A 19,368-nucleotide genomic window follows, 5' to 3' on the forward strand; every position below is an offset into this window, starting at 1 on the left:
CAGTTAATACCACTTTTAATAATCATTTTATTATTTCGCATAACTTCTGATTGTGAAATTCTAGAACACCATACCAAGTTAAAAAAAAAAAGTGTATATGCATGAAAAAGGTACAGCTTACAGCTGAGTAAAGACGACAACTCACTGAATAGTAGAGCTTGGGTTGCAACGCCAGCACAATGTGGTCAAGCAGGTAATGTAGTTACACGTGTGTGTTTGTATGGGTGTATGTGTGTGTGTGTGTGTGTGTGTGTGTGTGTGTGTACTTTACAGTCCTGCAAAAGGTTTCATCCAAAGGTTAGGAAAGTTCTCAGTCTTGTTTACGTTCATTTTGATGGCTCAGCACCTCTACTTTATCTCTACTATTTGGTGAGTTGTTACCCTTACTCTTTAAATGATCTACATTCCACCAGGACCCTCCATTACCACAGATACAATGCAGGCACTTGCCCACGTGTGTAACAAGTGATAGGAAGAAGGCAGAAGCTGACCCCCCGCCCCACAAAAAAATAGGAAGAAAGAAACTGCACAAAACTAAACTAACTTCTTGTTCTGCCCAACAGACAGAAATATCAATTCAGTATCAGATTCAAGAAAACAAGAAGATATAATGGATAATGGCTGGCAGAAAGTGCTCCCAGTCATTTTTCATAGAACATCAAAATTATTTCCACACCCGGTGTGAAACTAACAAAAGTTGCTCCTCCTAGGTCAGATTGGATACATTCTTGCACCCACTCATTCCTCTTCTAATTCACCTGTTCAATGAAAATTTTAATGAAAGTGTGGATTAAAATTCACCATTTTTAAGCAATTGCAGAAAATGGTAGTGTTGACAAAAAAAGAAAACTATTGGCAAGAAAACTACTGACCAATAGTCTAGTTACAGTCTTAGGGAAAGTGTATGAAATAAATGTTGCCCTGAGATAAAAACAGGAAAAAAGCATTGTGGAAGAAGAGTACGCAATTTCAGAAAATGTTACTCAACATCATCTGCTGTATGTAGTCTAGTACGTATACAATTAGTGAAAACAAAGGAAGCACGGCAAATCTTTCGTGGATGTGATACAATTTCTCATGAATTGCCACTTAATTAAATGGAAATAAATCAGGGGAATAGCTAAAAGTTTCTTATAACCATACCCGCCAGACAGATATCAGACTACATATGAAGGCTAACATTGTTACGAAGTACACTACCATTAAAATTATTGTAAGCTGTGGTGTGTCTCAAGAATCTGTTGAGGCCTTAAATGTTTAATGAGTTGCTTGCACTTATCCTGACAAGAACGGCCCATACGAGTGCAAAAGCTGTAGATCATATAATAACTAAAAGTGAAAATACTGCCTCAGCAGATGCTATAAATGGTCATCCCTCAGACCATGGAGGCTGAATTTTAGTAATAGACTGCAATGTTGGAAATCAAAAAGTGAAAACGATGGGTACAAGAGAATACTGTCTGATACTAAAACTGATTTACTTAAACATAATGCATGGTTAGCAGTGTATCAGGCTAAAGAAGTAAATAGTAAGTGGGAAATTTTCATAATTATTTCAATAGGGCACTTAGCTAGCACAATTCCTTTAAGGTAAGCAAATCACACTAAAATAAGCAGTGTATTATATGAATAAAGATGTAAATAAGGGAAAGGCAGTCACTCTCCTGTAGCAGACTGATGCACGGAGCACAGAAATATGAAACAGCAAACAGCGTTCACTGTAGCTTTCGAGCTCCTGCTCCTATATGAGGAAAAGTATTTTTGTTAGAAAAAGAGCAAAAGCTCAGAAGCTGGTGTGAATACTTTTTCCTGTTGTGTGTTTCTGTGCTCCATGCAACGGCCTGCTATGGATGAGTGGATGCATTTCTCTTATTGTATACATTGCTCCATCCAGGAATTTCCATTAGTTATACAATGTCTTACACTAAATGTGTAACATTAGATTTAAAAAAGGGCAGATTGTGTAATGGCATTCTGCTGGCCTACAAGCAATGGATTGAGACAGACTGTCTAGAAATAAAATAAATAATATAGAAATAACTGTTAACAATAAACATGTAAGTGTTCCAAACATAGTAATCTTTGGAATGTTTATTTCACAGATGTGATAATGTAAAGTCCTAGTAGAACATATATAATTTAGCAGCAAAAGAAAAACCTTACTGAATAGTGGAGGCATGGAGTCACTGAGAACCACATAAGGAAAACTGAAAACTTGCTACCTTTCAGGGAAATCCTTTTTCAGGCTAGAGTACACACACACATGTGGATGCACATGCACATCTCTACAGCCGAAGTATCCTTGCTGAATACACAATGCTGGGACTGCAATTTGCAGCATGATTAGTGTGAAGAGTTGTGTCAGATGAAGTGAGAGAGGGGAATGAAGACAAAGTGTGAGAGGGAAGGTTGGGGAACAGTGGCTTATGGCTTGGAGGAAGGCAGCAAATGCATGGGAGAGGAGTGCAGGAGATAGCTGGAGCAGGTGTATGGGATAGGGATGTGACATAGGCAGTAGCACCAGTTAAGGTCATGCAGCACACAATAAACAATGACAATGGCAGATGGGGTTGTACTGGGATGTGAAATATGGCATCCCGGCTAAGACACAAGTTGAAAATATGGTCACTATTTTTTATTTACTTAAATTTGCCATATTTCGTGACAGTACCTTTTCCGTTAGACGTTTGCAAGGCGATATTAGTCTTGGCTTCAGTTGTCTAAGTATGATTCCACAATGCATCTTTGTTGGCTGCAGAAAAGACGTGGTTCAACGTGTTTGCCTCATTTTGGTGTTTCAAATACCATTTCTTCAAATGTAATTTATTTTTTATAGTTAATACAAAAAAATAGTAACATAATTCAAAATTACTTATGACGGCGACCTTCACATTCTTCTTCTGTCAACACACACCAAGGGTTAACTGCTGACTGACTATAGTCAAAGACGACTCTAACATCAAAGATATTTTACACAACACACAAGCTTCCACTTGTAATCAGTCTCTTTGCTATTCTTCGATACATTTACTAATAGTAATCAATATGCTTTCACTCACAAAAACAGAAGTAAATTAACATATAATAAGGCAAATTATAATAAATTCTGACAAAAAATATAAGAAAACATTTACAATTCGGTATCGACAAATACGGTAAAAAAAATAACATCTCCCAGATCAATTACAGATGGAGTGACAGGACAGAGGAAGGGGAGACTGTATGGAAGAGAGTGGGGTGCAGGACGCAGGATGTGCTGAGTGGGTTAGCAGAGTTGATGCCATGAGAATAACATGTTGAAGGGACAACACACATCTACATAGTTTAGTAAAGCTAATGTTGGGAGAAGGATACAGATGGCATGGATTGTGAATTAGCAATTGAAATTGAGCATCTGCGGCCAGTAGTGTGTTCCACCACTGGGTGCTCAAGTCTTTTCTTGCCCACAGTTTGGAGACAGACATCCATTCGCGTGGTCATCCCCACATACAACTCTGTGCAGAAATTGCACCAGACTGCAATGTGACAAGCTTGCTTTCACAGGTGGCCTTGACTCTGATGCAATAGGATAAGCATGTGATGAGATTGGAGCAGGATGTCCTGGATTGGTGTATCAGACAAGTCTTGCACTTGGGGACACCTGGAATAGAGGAACGTCCTACGCGAAGTGGTATTCTGCTGCTACCCAGTCTACACAATATCCATTCCCAACACCTTCCCACAGGGGTCACATCCACATGGAAAACTCAGATGCAAGACCATCTGTACAAGTTCGTATCTCATTTTATACTAACATTGTAAACATACATATTACTGACCTGTCTCTGCAGGTGGGTCAGTTTACTGCGGCTAAATAGTATTCCAACCATATGTTCCTTTAAGTCATTGTTTTCCTCCCCCTCCTTTCTCACTGCAACTTCTTCACCTAGTATGAGTTTTCCAAACACCTAACAAAAAGACAAAATAATATATACATCAATATGGATCAGATCCAGCACTTGCATTCAATATTCAAGGATAATCCTGAATAACAAAAGATTCATAAATAAATTTATTAATAAATTTCAAGAAAAGGTTAACATAAATATTATTGTTTTAGTTATATATAAAAATTGATCTAAATAATAAATGAAAAGACCAAGTAATTACTTCAGTAAATTAATTTTGAAGGAGGAATTATTATAGCGATGAATGTAAATCACAGCAGCCAGTCAAAATGTTGTGATTTTTTTCTCTTAATCACTATCATCATAATTCTAAACATTGTAGTATTCTCAAGCCACCTCGAATAAAATAAGAAATTGACAATGTAGGAAAAGATAGATTACTACTTACTGTACAGATGACACATCAAGTTGCAAATAGGCACAAGACACTCACACGAAGCTTTTGGCCTCAACCTTCATGAGAAAAAGATAAACACACGCCATTCGTTCACACAAGCAAGCACACCTCATGCACACATGACCGCTAGTTCTGGCAGCTGAGGTCAGCCTTTCTAACGAAGGCTGTGGTCGAAAGATTTGTGCAAGTGTCTCTTGACTGCACCTGTCTGCAACGTGACAGGCCATCTTTATGGTAAGTAGAAATCTATATTTTCCTAGATTGTTGATTTTATTACCAGAGTTTCCATTGTTAAAAACTAAGCTATTATTTTGTAAGCATTAAATACAAGTGACAACAATATAAACAGGATAGACTGCTATCCACTACATAGAGGAGTTGTGTGGCTGACAGGTACATTGGGTGAGGGGGGAGACTGCTAGATATCACCAGCTTTCAGACTAATCCAATACTAGTCTGGTAGCTAACAATACCTAGTAGTCTTTTCACCAATGTGCCCATCCGGCACTCAACACTTCCTCTATGTGTTGCTTGGCAATCTATCCTTTCTATATTGTTATTACAACCCAGATTTTCCATTAAATAGAAGTTATTTGAAGATATTAATATTTTTTTTTGCACTTAAGATAACTTATTTAATTAACAATGAACATAATTGCAGCTTAACATATTACAATTATCACCACATTTAATTATTTTATTGTGTATAGAATTATTTATACATGAACTCACAATAAATTACATATACTAGACAGTGGCTATCTGTATCTCAATTCTTTTACAGTATATTGCTTCAGCACAAACAACACTAGTCAACATGTTCTTTTGGTTCGGGATTCTTGAGATTTTCATGGACACTTGTTGAGGAATTTCTTACAGACTTCTGTCTCAGAACCTTAGGCAGATGTTTAATTACTGATGTTTCTGACTTTTGTCAACACACGTGGCTGGCATTGTCAAAGATTCATACTGAATTGCTGGTGCAATGGAGGGTGAATCTATGTTCTTTTTGTGTTTGTTTATGGTTTAGAGCTCTCATAGGAGGAGAATTACTGAAGATGAAGCACTTTTCCCAAAACTGACAAGCATTACACTTTACGTCTAACTCATGTACTGATCTGTTGTGCCATATTTCTTGATACTGCAGTCCGCCTGCTTAGCTGATTGTGCTTGCCTACCATTTAGCAGGCCTGGGCTCGATTCCTGGCAAGGTTGAAGATTTTCTCTGCTCGTTGGTGTTGTGTTGTCCTTATCATCATTTCATCTTCATCATCGGTGCACAAGTTGCCCAATGTGCTCGTTGGTGTTGTGTTGTCATCATTTCATCTTCAGTGCACAAGTTGCCCAATGTGGCATTCACTGAAATGAGACTTGCACTTGGTGGCTGAAGTTCCCGAGATGGGGCCTCCTGGCCAACAATGCCACATGATCTCTCTCCCCCCCCCTTTATACTGAAAGTTTTTCATCTGCTACCACGCACCAAGAAAAGAATGATTCTTCCATTACACAATTTGAAAATCATATAAGAGCCTAAGGCCTTTTTGGTGAAATCACAGTATGGGTAACACACAAAAATATTTTGAGATGTTGGGGGATGGGGGATGGATGGGCCAACACTTAATAATTTCATGAAAATCATGGCATAGAAAAGAAGAAATATTTACATAGACTAAGGTAGACATACTGCCTTGGCAAACACAGTGATCATCTGGTGAGTTTTTAAATTGTATATATCAGCTTGAGGTCACACAAATGGTATCACTATCAGCTTCAACTTATTACCAAGTCCTCATTAGACATTCATCACAGACAATTTACTCAGTGACAAATTCAACTCATTTGATGATGACTTAGTAATAACTTGAAACTTATGCAAACTGAGGCTAAAATATAAGTATAATAATAATAATAATAATAATAATAATAATAATAATAATAACAATAATAACCCGTGGAGGCCCGGGAAAAGAATAGGCCTCCGGTATGTTCTGCCAGTCGTAAAAGGCGACGAAAAGAACAAACCACTAATAGAGCTAACCCCCCTTTTAGTGTGATTAGTTGGTTCAGGACAGAACTAATGAAGCCTCGGACAAGTGCCGTCATGGTCGGGGACGACGCTTGAACCCTATGCCCGTCCACAATGGTAACGACACTGCTAGCCACACGGAAAATGATTCAAATCCAAATAGAGGTGTTTTGCAGAATATGCTTCCTGCAACCACTTTAGACGGAAAACAAAGACAGAGAATGAGATGGTCAGATGAAGTTAACAGACACCTCATGTTCTGTTATTACCAAGCAACAAACTTAGGAACCAACATAACTGCATACAGATCATAAGTATACACGACATTTATTACCAGATACCCAGAATTAAAATTTTTAACAGAACAACGACTAACTGATCAGATCCGTGTAATAATCAAAAATAACAGGATACCCCAGTCATAATTAGAAAACATCAAACAACAAGTACTACAAATACTAGAACAAAATAATGTGTAATCAGAAGAAGAAGAAAATACAGTAATGGACTCAAACATCCCAGAGCAAACAAACAAAGAACAACACGCATCAATTAAACAATCGGAGGAAAACGAAATCTTAAGACAGCCACCAGAACAAGCACAAATAGAACACAAAGTGACACTCATGTTAGATATAGAAGAAAAATTTCAGCTGACATATATAGAATACAAAGACACAAATACAGACATTAGACCATTCTTGCATAGACCACCTAATAACCCACAAGCCGAAACAACAATAACAACTATCAACACAATCATACACAACAAAATAAATGAAAATACAACTATGGAAGAGTTACAACTACTGATTTATATAAGAGCACTCACTAAACTAAATATACACACTAGGCAGAGATCAGAACCAACCACCATACAGAAGAAACCCACAAAACCAGCATGGCAACACAGGCTACAGATCAGAATAGAAAAACTGAGAAAAGACATCGGACAGCAAACACAATTTATAAGAAATGAAATATCAGACAAAAACCCAAAAATGTTAGATAAAATCTCACAACAAGGAGCGATAGAGCAATCAGATGAAAAGAAGCAGAAATTACAAGCATTGGCCAAACGACTTAGAAGATACAAAAAAAGTGAAAATAGAAGGAAACAAAACCAAACATTCAACACAAACCAAAAGAAATTTTACCAGACAATAGATAACACACACATTAAAATAGACAATCCACCAAACATAACAGACATGGAACACTTCTGGAGCAACATATGGTCAAACCTGGTACAACATAACAGGCATGCACGGTGGATACAAGCAGAAACAGACACATGCAAGATGATACCACAAATGCCTGAAGTGATAATTTTGCAACATGAAGTCACCCAAGCAATTAATTCTACTCACAATTGGAAAGCCCCCGGAAATGATAAAATAGCAAATTTCTGGCTAAAGAAGTTCACCTCAACACATTCACATCTAACTAAATTATTTAACAGTTACATTGCAGACCCATACACATTCCCTGATACACTTACACATGGAATAACTTATCTGAAACCTAAAGATCAAGCAGACACAGCAAACCCAGCAAAATATCGCCCCATAACATGCCTACCAACAACATACAAAATATTAACTTCAGTCATTACACAGAAATTCATGACACATACAACACAGAACAAAATTATAAATGAAGACCAAAAAGGCTGCTGCAAAGGAGTACGAGGATGTAAAGAGCAACTGATAATAGATGCAGAGGTGACATATCAAGCTAAAACTAAACAAAGGTCGCTACATTACGCATACATTGATTACCAAAAAACTTTTGATAGTGTATCCCACACATGGTTACTACATATATTGGAAATATACGAAGTAGATCCTAAATTGATACAATTCCTAAACATAGTAATGAAAAATTGGAAAACCACACTTAATATCCAAGCAAATTCAAATAATATCACATCACAGCCAATACAGATTAAGCGTGGAATATACCAAGGAGACTCATTAAGTCCTTTCTGGTTCTGCCTTGCTCTGAACCCATTATCCAACATGCTAAATAATACAAATTATGGATATAATATTACTGGAAGATACCAACACAAAATCACACATTTGCTATACATGGATGATCTAAAACTACTGGCAGCAACAAATTAGCAACTCAACCTATTACTAAAGATAACAGAAGTATTCAGCAATGATACAAAAATGGCTTTCGGAACATACAAATGTAAGAAAAATAGCATAGTCAAGGGAAAACACACTAAACAAGAAGATTACATATTGGATAACCACAGCGACTGCATAGAAGCGATGGAAAAAACAGATGCCTATAAATATCTAGGATACAGACAAAAAATAGGAATAGATAATACAAATATTAAAGAAGAACTAAAAGAAAAATATAGACAAAGACTAACAAAAATACTGAAAACAGAATTGACAGCAAGAAACAAGACAAAAGCTATAAATACTTACGCTATATCAATATTGACCTATTCATTTGGAGTAGTGAAATGGAGTAACACAGACCTAGAAGCACTCAATACACTTACAAGATCACAATGCCACAAATATAGAATACATCACATACATTCAGCAACAGAAAGATTCACATTAAGCAGAAAGGAAGGAGGAAGGGGATTTATCGACATAAAAAGCCTACATTATGGACAGGTAGACAATTTAAGAAAATTCTTTATAGAACGAGCAGAAACTAGCAAAATACACAAAGCAATCACTCATATAAATACATCGGCGACACCACTGCAATTTCATAACCACTTCTACAACCCTTTAGATCACATAACATCAACAGATACAAAGAAAGTAAATTGGAAAAAGAAAACACTGCATGGCAAGCACCCATATCATCTAACACAGCCACACGTCGATTAAGACGCATCCAACACATGGCTAAGACAAGGCAATATATACAGTGAGATGGAAAGATTCATGATTGCAATACAGGATCAAACAATAAACACCAGATATTACAGCAAGCATATTATTAAAGATCCCAATACCACAAACATTGCAAACAACAAATAGAAACAGTAGACCACATCACAAGCGGATGTACAATACTAGCAAATACAGAATACCCCAGAAGACATGACAATGTAGCAAAAATAATACATCAACAGCTTGCCTTACAGCATAAACTTATAAAACAACACGTTCCCACATACAAGTATGCACCACAAAATGTACTGGAGAATGATGAATACAAATTATACTGGAACAGAACCATTATAACAGATAAAACACCACCACATAACAAACCTGACATCGTACTCACCAATAAAAAGAAGAAATTAACACAACTAATCGAAATATCCATACCCAATACAACAAATATACAGAAGAAAACAGGAGAAAAAATTGAAAATACATCCAACTGGCTGAGGAAGTCAAGGACATGTGGCATCAGGATAAAGTTGACATTATACCAATTATACTATCAACTACAGGAGTCATACCACACAATATCCACCAGTACATCAACGCAATACAGCTACATCCAAACTTATATATACAACTACAGAAATCTGTAATTATTGATACATGTTCAATTACCCGAAAGTTCCTAAATGCAATGTAACATATACCGTTCAGTTAAAAGGAAGTCACACTTGATCAAGGTCCACGTCACTTTCTATTTTTACCCAGACATAACATCTGAGAAAGGAAAGAAACAATAATAATGTAAATAGCTGAATAGCACAGAGTCTTCTACATTTCTCGAGTAATGATCCAGCACAAAAGAAGACTCATTCAAACATTTCTCCAAATTAAATAGCTCGACAGTTTCTTAAAAATGATAAAACAGACAAATGGGGCAAAGAATCTAAGATTTGAAGGCAAGAACACTTAAAAATGAATGAACTCTCAACTCCATTTAGTGAAAAGGAGCTGCAAAATCAATGTAACAATGTAAGAACAACAAGGCAGCTGGCTTGAATGAAATACGAATAGAGCAGATAAAGAAATTCTGACAAGCAACAATGAATTGACTTATCACATTCCACAACAACTGCTTATAATTGAACACCATTGCAAAAATATAGAGGAAAACCGAGATAGCTGTTACCTTGAAACTGGGAAAAGAGCTTTCTGAGCCTTGGACCTATTGGCCTATTTCACTATTCTGCCATCTTTATAAAATGAAATGATTGTATGGCATTTATGGGCAGGGATATCCCCTTTAGAGTTTGGCCACCGCATTGCAAGTCTTTTTAGTTGATACCACTACGGTGACTTGCGTATCAATGAGGATGAAAATGATGATGAAAGACACACAACACCCAGTCCCCTGCCAGGAATCCAACCCAGGCCCCCATGCGCAGTTGACGGTAATGCTACCGCTGTGCTACGGAAGCGGAAGCTACCTTTATAAGATATCTGAAAGGATGTTTCTGAACTGTCTGTCACCAAAGATTGATAGATTCCTTATACCTTAACAGACTGGTTTCAGACCACATAGAAACTACACAGCATAAGTAACTCGACTAATGCAGCACATAGAAGATGGAACTGAAAACAGGAAGATCACTGGAATTGCATTTATCTACCTCACATCAGCTTACAATACAGTTCGACACCACATAATGCTTCACAAGGTCTACACACTGATCCAGAACTATGGTTTCACTACAATAATTGCCACCTTACTGCACAATTGTTGAAGGAACCAGAGAAATAGCCTACTGCAAGGGAGTGAATTATCACTGGTGCTCTTCAACATTTACAGAAATGATTAGCCAAGAACTAATCCATGCACAAGTTTCATATGCCAATGGCATTGCTTTAATGGTAGAGACATGTATTTGTACTCGGGTGATTCATGTGAAACACCTTACTACATAATTATGGCCCACAATGGGGATCAACAGACCTTGAATGCAAAATGGTAGTTGCAGATAGGCACATGGGACATTTCATTTTGGAAATAGTTAGGAAATTCAATGTTCCATGATCCACAGCATCAAGAACTTTGAAAAAGCAACACAGGTGCTGACAAGAACTCTGGGAACATGCCTGACAACTATAACAAGAACCAGCTGAAGCTGAACCCATAAAATACTGCACTCTGCTTTTCCCATCTATGAAATAAACTGGCAGGAAGAAAACTGAAAGTGATCTGGGAAGGCACTGAACTGAAACATTGTTTTAGAACCAATGTTATCTTACGCAATGTTATCTCACTTGCCAATAGCACAGCCTTAACACCAAACATGAGGCTTCAGCCCAAAACACCATCATCTGGAAACTTGTTGGTAGTAATTGTGGTGTCCAACCTTAAGTGATCTGTACTTTTGCAAAGCCACTCTGTTTCTCAGCTGGTGAGTAATACATCCGTACATATGGAAGAAGTAGATCTGTCCTTAAAGAAACTGCAAGGCCAGTTACTGGATGGTTGAAACCAACTCTGTTGATAAACCGTACTGCTTAGCAGGCATTGCTCCTCCTGACATATGCAGGGAAGTAGACACCAATGCACTGCACCCATGGCATGGACATATCCCATCAACACTAAAGTCTAGGAAGAGCTTTTTGCAGTCACCATCTGCACTAAATACATCAGCCAAGAAAGCCGAAGAAAAACTATGAGCCATGATAGGCAGAAAAACTATGGGCCATGATAGTAAGTCACCTCCAAGCAGAGGTAAAGCCAGCAGAATACTCACCAGCTGGACACAACTTAAGACTGGGCCATATGGAAATCACTGAACAGGTTACGAACGGATGCTGGCAAATCTAGGGAGAACCTAATGAAATGGACATATTTACAATGGCCAACACTGTGTGAATGCAAAGAAGTACAGACAACTGTGTCAGTCTTTACTTTGTCCTACTTCTTGCAACGAGGAGGAGTTGATCAAAGCACAAGAAAAATGTAGAGACTGCTCGTTTTTGGGCAAAGACTATTTGGTTTCAATTTTTCATGTTTTTATATGTATAAACTCATTCTATTTTATTTTCTGGAACTCTATATTTTTGTCGAATACTATGTGTATGCTTCTGTCTCAAGTAAATAAATAAATAAATAAATAATAACAAAATAACAAATGAAACAGTGGCAAGACCAGAAATACTATATGCAGCAATAAGTCTTAAACCGACGATGAAGGGAGAGCTTGAAAAATTAGAAAAATTGAAAGAAGAAGCCTAAAAAATATTCAGGCAATAAGCAGCATTGAATCAGAATACAAATTAAGATTTAACACAGAACTAAGTCTGAAAGTTGAAAAACTAATAGATGTAATAAAATAAGGAGATTAAAATTCTATGGACACATATGCAGCGTGAATAATGCCAGAATAACTAAACAAATCTTTGACTTAATAGACAATTACAAACCCAAACTCACGTGGATGACAGAAGTAAGAACAGATATCGAAAATGTAGGAGTCAACTTGGACACAGTAAGAAACAGAACATTTATTAAAGAGCCAACAGAAAAGGGAGGCTTTCAGGACAGAAAAAAATCAAGAACAGAAGGAAAGTGGACAGAAGAAGAGAAGGAATGAGATTCTAGAAGAATGAAAGAAGTGTAGGCCCAAAGGAAACTACAGATAAAAACAAAGAAGCAGAAACAATGATGATTTATCATACCCTGCAAAAGGGTTATCTGAAATAAAAAATAAGAAATAAACAGACAGTCAAAAGCTGTCACAAATTTGGGGAAATATATCTACTTTACCAAAAAGGACAGAAATATTTTGTGTTTTCTCAAAAGCAGATTTATAAAACTGGAACTCAGGAGTACTATATGTAGACTTTTATAACACTCATAGAAGTTCCAGTCTGTTATTCTTGCAGTATGATCTTCTCTTTTTATGTATTATTCTTATGTGGCTTTAAAAAGACCAATATTTCATATGTAGATGAACTCAATGAAAATGTCAAAATGAGCAAATACTTGCAATATACGAGGGTGATTTGAAAAGTTCTCAGAACGGACTACTAAAAGAGTACTTACAGCACTGAAACATTTTTAATTTTTAATGTAGTCTCCTTGTAGATTAATGCACTTGGTCCAATGATGTTCCAGTGCCCTGATCCCATCTCAAAAATGAGTTTCCTGCAGGCCTACAAAATAGTTGCCAACTCCATCTATCAATTCTTTGTTTGAAATGAATCTTCATCCACAAAGAAAAATTTTCAGTTTTGGGAAGAGATGGAAGTCTGATGGAGCTATACCAGGTAAATAAGGTGGGTGTGGCAACAATTCATACCTTAGCTGGTGTAATTTTGCCATGGCGATGGCACATGTGCGCGGTTGCACACTGTCTTGATGGAAGATGAGTTTCTTCCTTTCTAAATCTGGCCTTCCTTTGCATACCTTTTGTTGCAATTTGTTCAGGAGATTAGGATAGTATTCTCCAGTAATTGTTTGCCCAGAGGGGAGATAATCTACAAACAGAATCCCCTTTGCATCCCAGAACACTGATGCCATGACCTTTCCCACCGAAAGAATTGTCTTTGCTTTCTTTGGTGGTGGAGAATCGAAATATTTCCACTGCTTTGACTGTTGTTTTGTCTCTGGGGTGTAATAGTGCACCCAAGTTTCATCTTTGGTCACAAAATGGTGCAAAAAATCTTGTTCATTTCTCCTAAAATGGGACAAACATTGTTCCGATATGTCCATTCTCACGCATTTTTGAGCTAGCGTCAAGAGCCGTGGCACCAATTTTGCAGATAATTTTTTCATTTCAGATTCTTCAGTTAAAATGTGATGTATCCTTTCAGATGACATCTGGTAAGCATGAGCAATTTCACGCACTTTCAATCAGTGATCCTCCATGACCATGTTGTGCACTTTTGCAATGATTTCTGGAGTAGTGACACATCTTGACCGACCACTACACAGATCATCATCTAAGCTTTCCCGAACAAATTCAAATTCATTTGTCCACTTGGCAACAGTTGAATATGAAGGAGCAGAGTTCCCCAGGGTATTCCGGAAATTGGCATGAATGTCCTTTGCTTTCATACCTTTCTTTATAAAGTACTTAATCACTGCTCAAATCTCGATTTTTTCCATCTTCGCAAATCACTATGCAGGAACAACAACAGAGCCACATCACTGCCACAGCTCTCTTCCAAGAGCACTGATGTGGCATGTGTTTACAGGCAACAGTCCAATGAATACCACATGAACAACTTGCTGCGCTAGCACTGACCTCTTGTGATGATTCTGAGAACTTTTCAAACCACCCTTGTATTTGCTACCATTGACAGACCATGGATTTATTGATACATTTGGAGAACAAAGAGGCAGTTTTTGCAAATTGAGAAATTCTGCACTAATTGTTGAGGCATCAAATATTGTTCATTACTTTTATTTTTGTTGCTGTTGTTAATTTGAGGATTATGTTGATCATAAAAACATGGCAGTGTGCTAGAAAAAGTAGTAATCACACTCCATGGAGACACTAGGTATAGTGTCTGATGGAAGTAATATGATGACAAAAGGCACAAAGATGTGTACAACTTTGGACTGATATTTACTTGTTTCATGCTGCGAACAATTGTAGGCATGTATACAGTGTCGTTCACATTAGTATCGCATGGCTTTTCTACTTTGTCTTCACTGTGCTGAGTTCTGTTTCACATGTCATTAACTTTATGTGTCAGGTCTGCTTTCATGTTGTCTGCTGATAAAGTCAGGCTAGTTTGGCAGTGAGAGAAAGCTGCCAGTGCCAGTTGCTTTTGTGAAGGGACATCATATTTGAATTTTACAGTAAAAGTTACTTATTTGCACTATTGCAACTTCGGCAATGTGGTCATTATCAAGTGGTATACTGCAAAACTAATAATGCAAACTATCTATATAAACAGCACCAATATCTTGCCATGTATACAGCAGTTATATTATGAAAAATTGCCAAAAATAACCTTACTTACACTGTGCTTTAGCAAACGTAAAAAACTAAAAATCTTCCAATATGTGTACATGTCATCACTGTATCTGTGTGCTGGGTCTTTTAACTACAAGAATGTGTCTGTGTTAAATGAGAGCAACACCATGTACATTGTGAAAATGGCATAAATTATATCTACTGTTTCTGTCATTAACATCTTTAAAATGAGTCCAACCAAATTCCTACTCATGTACAGTGTGTACATATGACTGAGGTAGAATGCGAGAAAACACATTCACAAGTACTCCCCCCCCCCCCCCCTCCCTCATTAGAGATCATACATTCCAGAGTAAACATTTGTTATCAGAGTACCTTAATATCATTTCTAATTTCATTGAAAAAATTCGACATTCTACAATACAATACAGTCACATGATTAAAGAAATAAAAGTTACTTATTTGCACTATTGCAGTTTTGGCCATATCACCATTACCAAACAGTAAGATTTCATTTACAAAGTTGTTAGATAACTGAGAACCCAAACCATGAGAAATAAATCAATGCCAGTTAAATACCAACAATCCATATACATTCAACTATTTCACATAAGTCAACACACTAGTGTCTTCCAGGAGTATGCAAACAATACAAGAGAGACTATGTTGAAGTGCATGGGTGCATTACTTAATATTAATAAGAAAACTGGCAATTTCACTGTAATTAAAAGCCTCTCTTGTATCAGTTGTTACAGTTATGTCATTTGTAACTCTTATTTGTTTTATATCTGAATTTTCCATAAACTTAAATTTTTCTCTTTCAGTGCACTCCACAAAAATATGTATCAGATGTCTATGTTTCTTGACACAATCAGTGCACCAAGCACAATGTCACTTTACTAAATGTAAGGCCACTTTGCAAGATAAAAAACCAATAAACAAAATGCAGTGGAATATACTGTAATTAGGGTAAACAGTGGAGTAAGGCATGGAATTAACAATGTTTTATCTCAAAATGGAAATAGCAGTGACTGACATTACCAAAACATGACAATGATTAATATTTCTGAAACACTGAAACTGCCACATAACATAACTGGCAGGAAAAAAACGTGACTCAAGACCCCCATGAGAAGCATTCCACAAGTATGACACCAACATCACAGCGCAAAATCATAATTTTCCACTGAATGCAGCAGTGCTGATCTATACTTTGATCTGATTTTGATGGATGAGAAAACAAGAAAAATAATTATATTGATTTATGTGCTAACAATCAAACCCAATTTAAGTATTATCTTTCATCACTCACCTGAGATGTAATTAATCTAAATACTCGTAAGGTCTCAGCTTCACAGTTTCTTTGCTGGATTGTTGAGGCACTATGCTGTCGACTAATTTTGAGAGACTCTCCATCCACCTCACCTAAGACTCTTATTTGCCTTAGTCTTAATGAATTATCAGGCCCTTTCATTTCAAGCCTTATTACTGAGTGGCAACCATCTTAAAAAACAGAGACTTCACTTAGATGAAAATTCAATCACTGAAAATATGTTTAAAATAAGGTATTCAAGAAAACATTGTAACAGCATACTGATATATTTGTCCCACGAACAATATTGGTTTCCTGGTAAATTCTAAGGTTTTTTTTTTTAAATTAAAGTTGATATATGGAGATTGTAGTATACAGGGTGGAGCAAATAAAAAGACACCTGGACAAGTGGATACGATTGGACATGAATGTATGCTTATAACCACACCCTGTGACATGCACACCATGTGTACAGCCACCACATGATCGACACCGATTCAGAGTGTAGTGCTGGCGGTGTCAGTGTGAGTGGAGCATTGCAAAGGGGACAATGGTACTCACAGTGGAATAATGGGTGTTTGTTTGGAAAATTATGGGACAACAAGTCATGGAAACTATCTGGTCACTTGTTTCCTGAGAAGTTTAATGGTGTCAAAGTGCCAGCAAAGAGTGCCATGCAATGCTTAGTCCGAAAATGGCATCAGACAGGATCTATTTTGAACAAGCCAAGAAACTTTCCTGTGCCTGCATACCAGGAAATGTGGCTGCAGTTCACCAGAACATGCTTCAGAGTCCTACCAAATCATCTCAACACCTGCCGCTAGGGAATGGCATAGAGCATCGATCATGCAGACAAATACTCTGCCTGGATCTACACATACATCCCTACCAAGTGTCTGTTATTCAGGCATTAAAACTAGCAGATGCTATTCAGTGCCTCCAGTTTTGTGAGTGGTTGTTCACTGAAATAATGATGAATGGCTTGGATATGGATCTGTTCTTTACGCCTGATGGAGCCTGATTTCACCAGTGTTATTATGTCGCTAACAGAATCAAAGGTTCTGGGCAGCGGAGAATCCGCATAACTTACCCAAAGCACCGTTGCATGGTCAGAAAGCTGGGGTTTGGTGTGCAGCATCTGCAACTCACATTATTTGCCCCATCTTCTTTCATCAGATACTGACTTTGGTGTATTATATTGCCAACAGTTTGAAACCATTTGTGGCAGCATTAATGGAGGAGGAAAATACCTATAGTTACTTCCTATAGGATGGAACAATTGCCTATACAGCTGGCCGAATCTTGAATCACATCTACACAATCTTCATGCCTTGGAAATTTATTAGCGAGCTCAGTCTGGACGTGGCCCTAGCTGGCCATCCAGGTCATCTGATCTGTCAGTGGGTGAGCCCTCAGGTCTAAGGTGTATCAGAACAACCCTCACAGTCTTCAAGAACTGCAGCGGAACATTTTGGATGAGACTGCAGCAATTCCAGCAGTCCAGCTTTGATCTGCCTTCAGCAACTTGCTGACCAGGGACAAAAGTGCCAAGAGATGAATGGTGGTAACTTTCCACATCTGCTATAGTCATGTTAGTACTGTATTTTCTTTCCTCTGTCATGTTTCTTTGTACCCTGGAACTCTGTTCTCCAGGCCACTTTTATTTTCCCCACCATTACTAGTCGCCATGTCTGTAATGGGAAAACTGATATTAAATTAAAACTCAAATCACTCGGTTTTATTCATCATATAAGTACAGCTCTGACATGAAAATATCATAATAAACCATCTATACACTGCACCTCAAACCGATTGCAACAAACAAATAATCATTCATTTAATAGAACAGGCAGTTAAAAATGAATAGGTTCTAGGAAAAAGAGCTATTTTTATGAAATATGGTGGTTAAACAGGACTGTTGATTCAACAGCTTAATTCACTGACGCATATCTTGATGTTAATTTGTGTAATACATTACCTGGCTCCTGCTCTTCTTAGTGAGATAATCATTTAATGTTAACCAATTATGGATAATATAATAAGTAACAGATAGTTAATTTCAAAATGTACAAAATCGAAAAATTTCTATGAATGCAAATGAGTTTATGAGTACACTGAAAGTGAATGGCAGACTAAATTCAAATAAGGATTCAACCTAGTAGTAATCTGTGCAGATTCCATTATCATTCCATGACCTTCTTCATTACGGATTGCAGACCACCAGTAGATATCAAAAAATTAGATTCTGCTTTTATTTTTATACTGTCATTCATTCACACTACCCGTTGCAAAGATCTTATTATGCAAAACTTTCATGGGTGTTGAATATCCAGGGTATATACATCAACAGAGATAAGTAGTTATCAAAAATTGCATCTAAAAGATATATTAACAATTAACCATCATTAATGTTAATTTGCTTTGCTCTGCTTGTTTACAAAAAGGACATAAATGAATCTCTTATACATTTAGCACAGAGGCTTTTCTACAGAAATAACTTGCTGTTCATAAACAATTCTATGTGTAAGACAAATTAGAACTTCTATAACTGTCAAAAGGTATCAGTTACCAATAAACAATTTGAATGTAGCCACATTTATTGCTAACAGGGGCTCTGCAGTTACCAAATTGAGACATTTACATAATTTATAAAAATGCATATTTCTGAATCAGCAGGTATTTATAATACCTTGCAGCATTTCTGCAGATAACATTTCAGAAAATGGGACATCAGAAAATACAACACTACTTCAAACCCTGACAAGAATGCATATTTTGATCTAGTATGGTCCCAATCGAAGTTTTAAGAAGCAGTATAATGTGAGACAGCTGGGCTATACTGCACCC

The 19,368-nt window shown here is 37.1% G+C and overlaps 1 protein-coding gene across 1 annotated transcript in view; it reads right to left on the reverse strand.

Annotated features, from left to right (window-relative positions):
- The window catches only part of LOC124795862 (E3 ubiquitin-protein ligase highwire-like), a 327,500-nt gene that overhangs the window by 88,501 nt on the left and 219,631 nt on the right, over positions 1-19,368 (reverse strand). The window contains exons 26-27 of the mRNA XM_047259943.1: positions 16,522-16,712; positions 3,819-3,947 (exon numbers count right to left, since the gene is read on the reverse strand). Of these exons, the coding sequence (XP_047115899.1) occupies positions 3,819-3,947; positions 16,522-16,712 (320 nt within the window). The remainder of the gene's footprint in view (positions 1-3,818; positions 3,948-16,521; positions 16,713-19,368) is intronic.

The sequence above is a fragment of the Schistocerca piceifrons genome, chromosome 4, assembly GCF_021461385.2.
Source record: "Schistocerca piceifrons isolate TAMUIC-IGC-003096 chromosome 4, iqSchPice1.1, whole genome shotgun sequence".
Lineage (NCBI taxonomy): Eukaryota > Metazoa > Arthropoda > Insecta > Orthoptera > Acrididae > Schistocerca > Schistocerca piceifrons.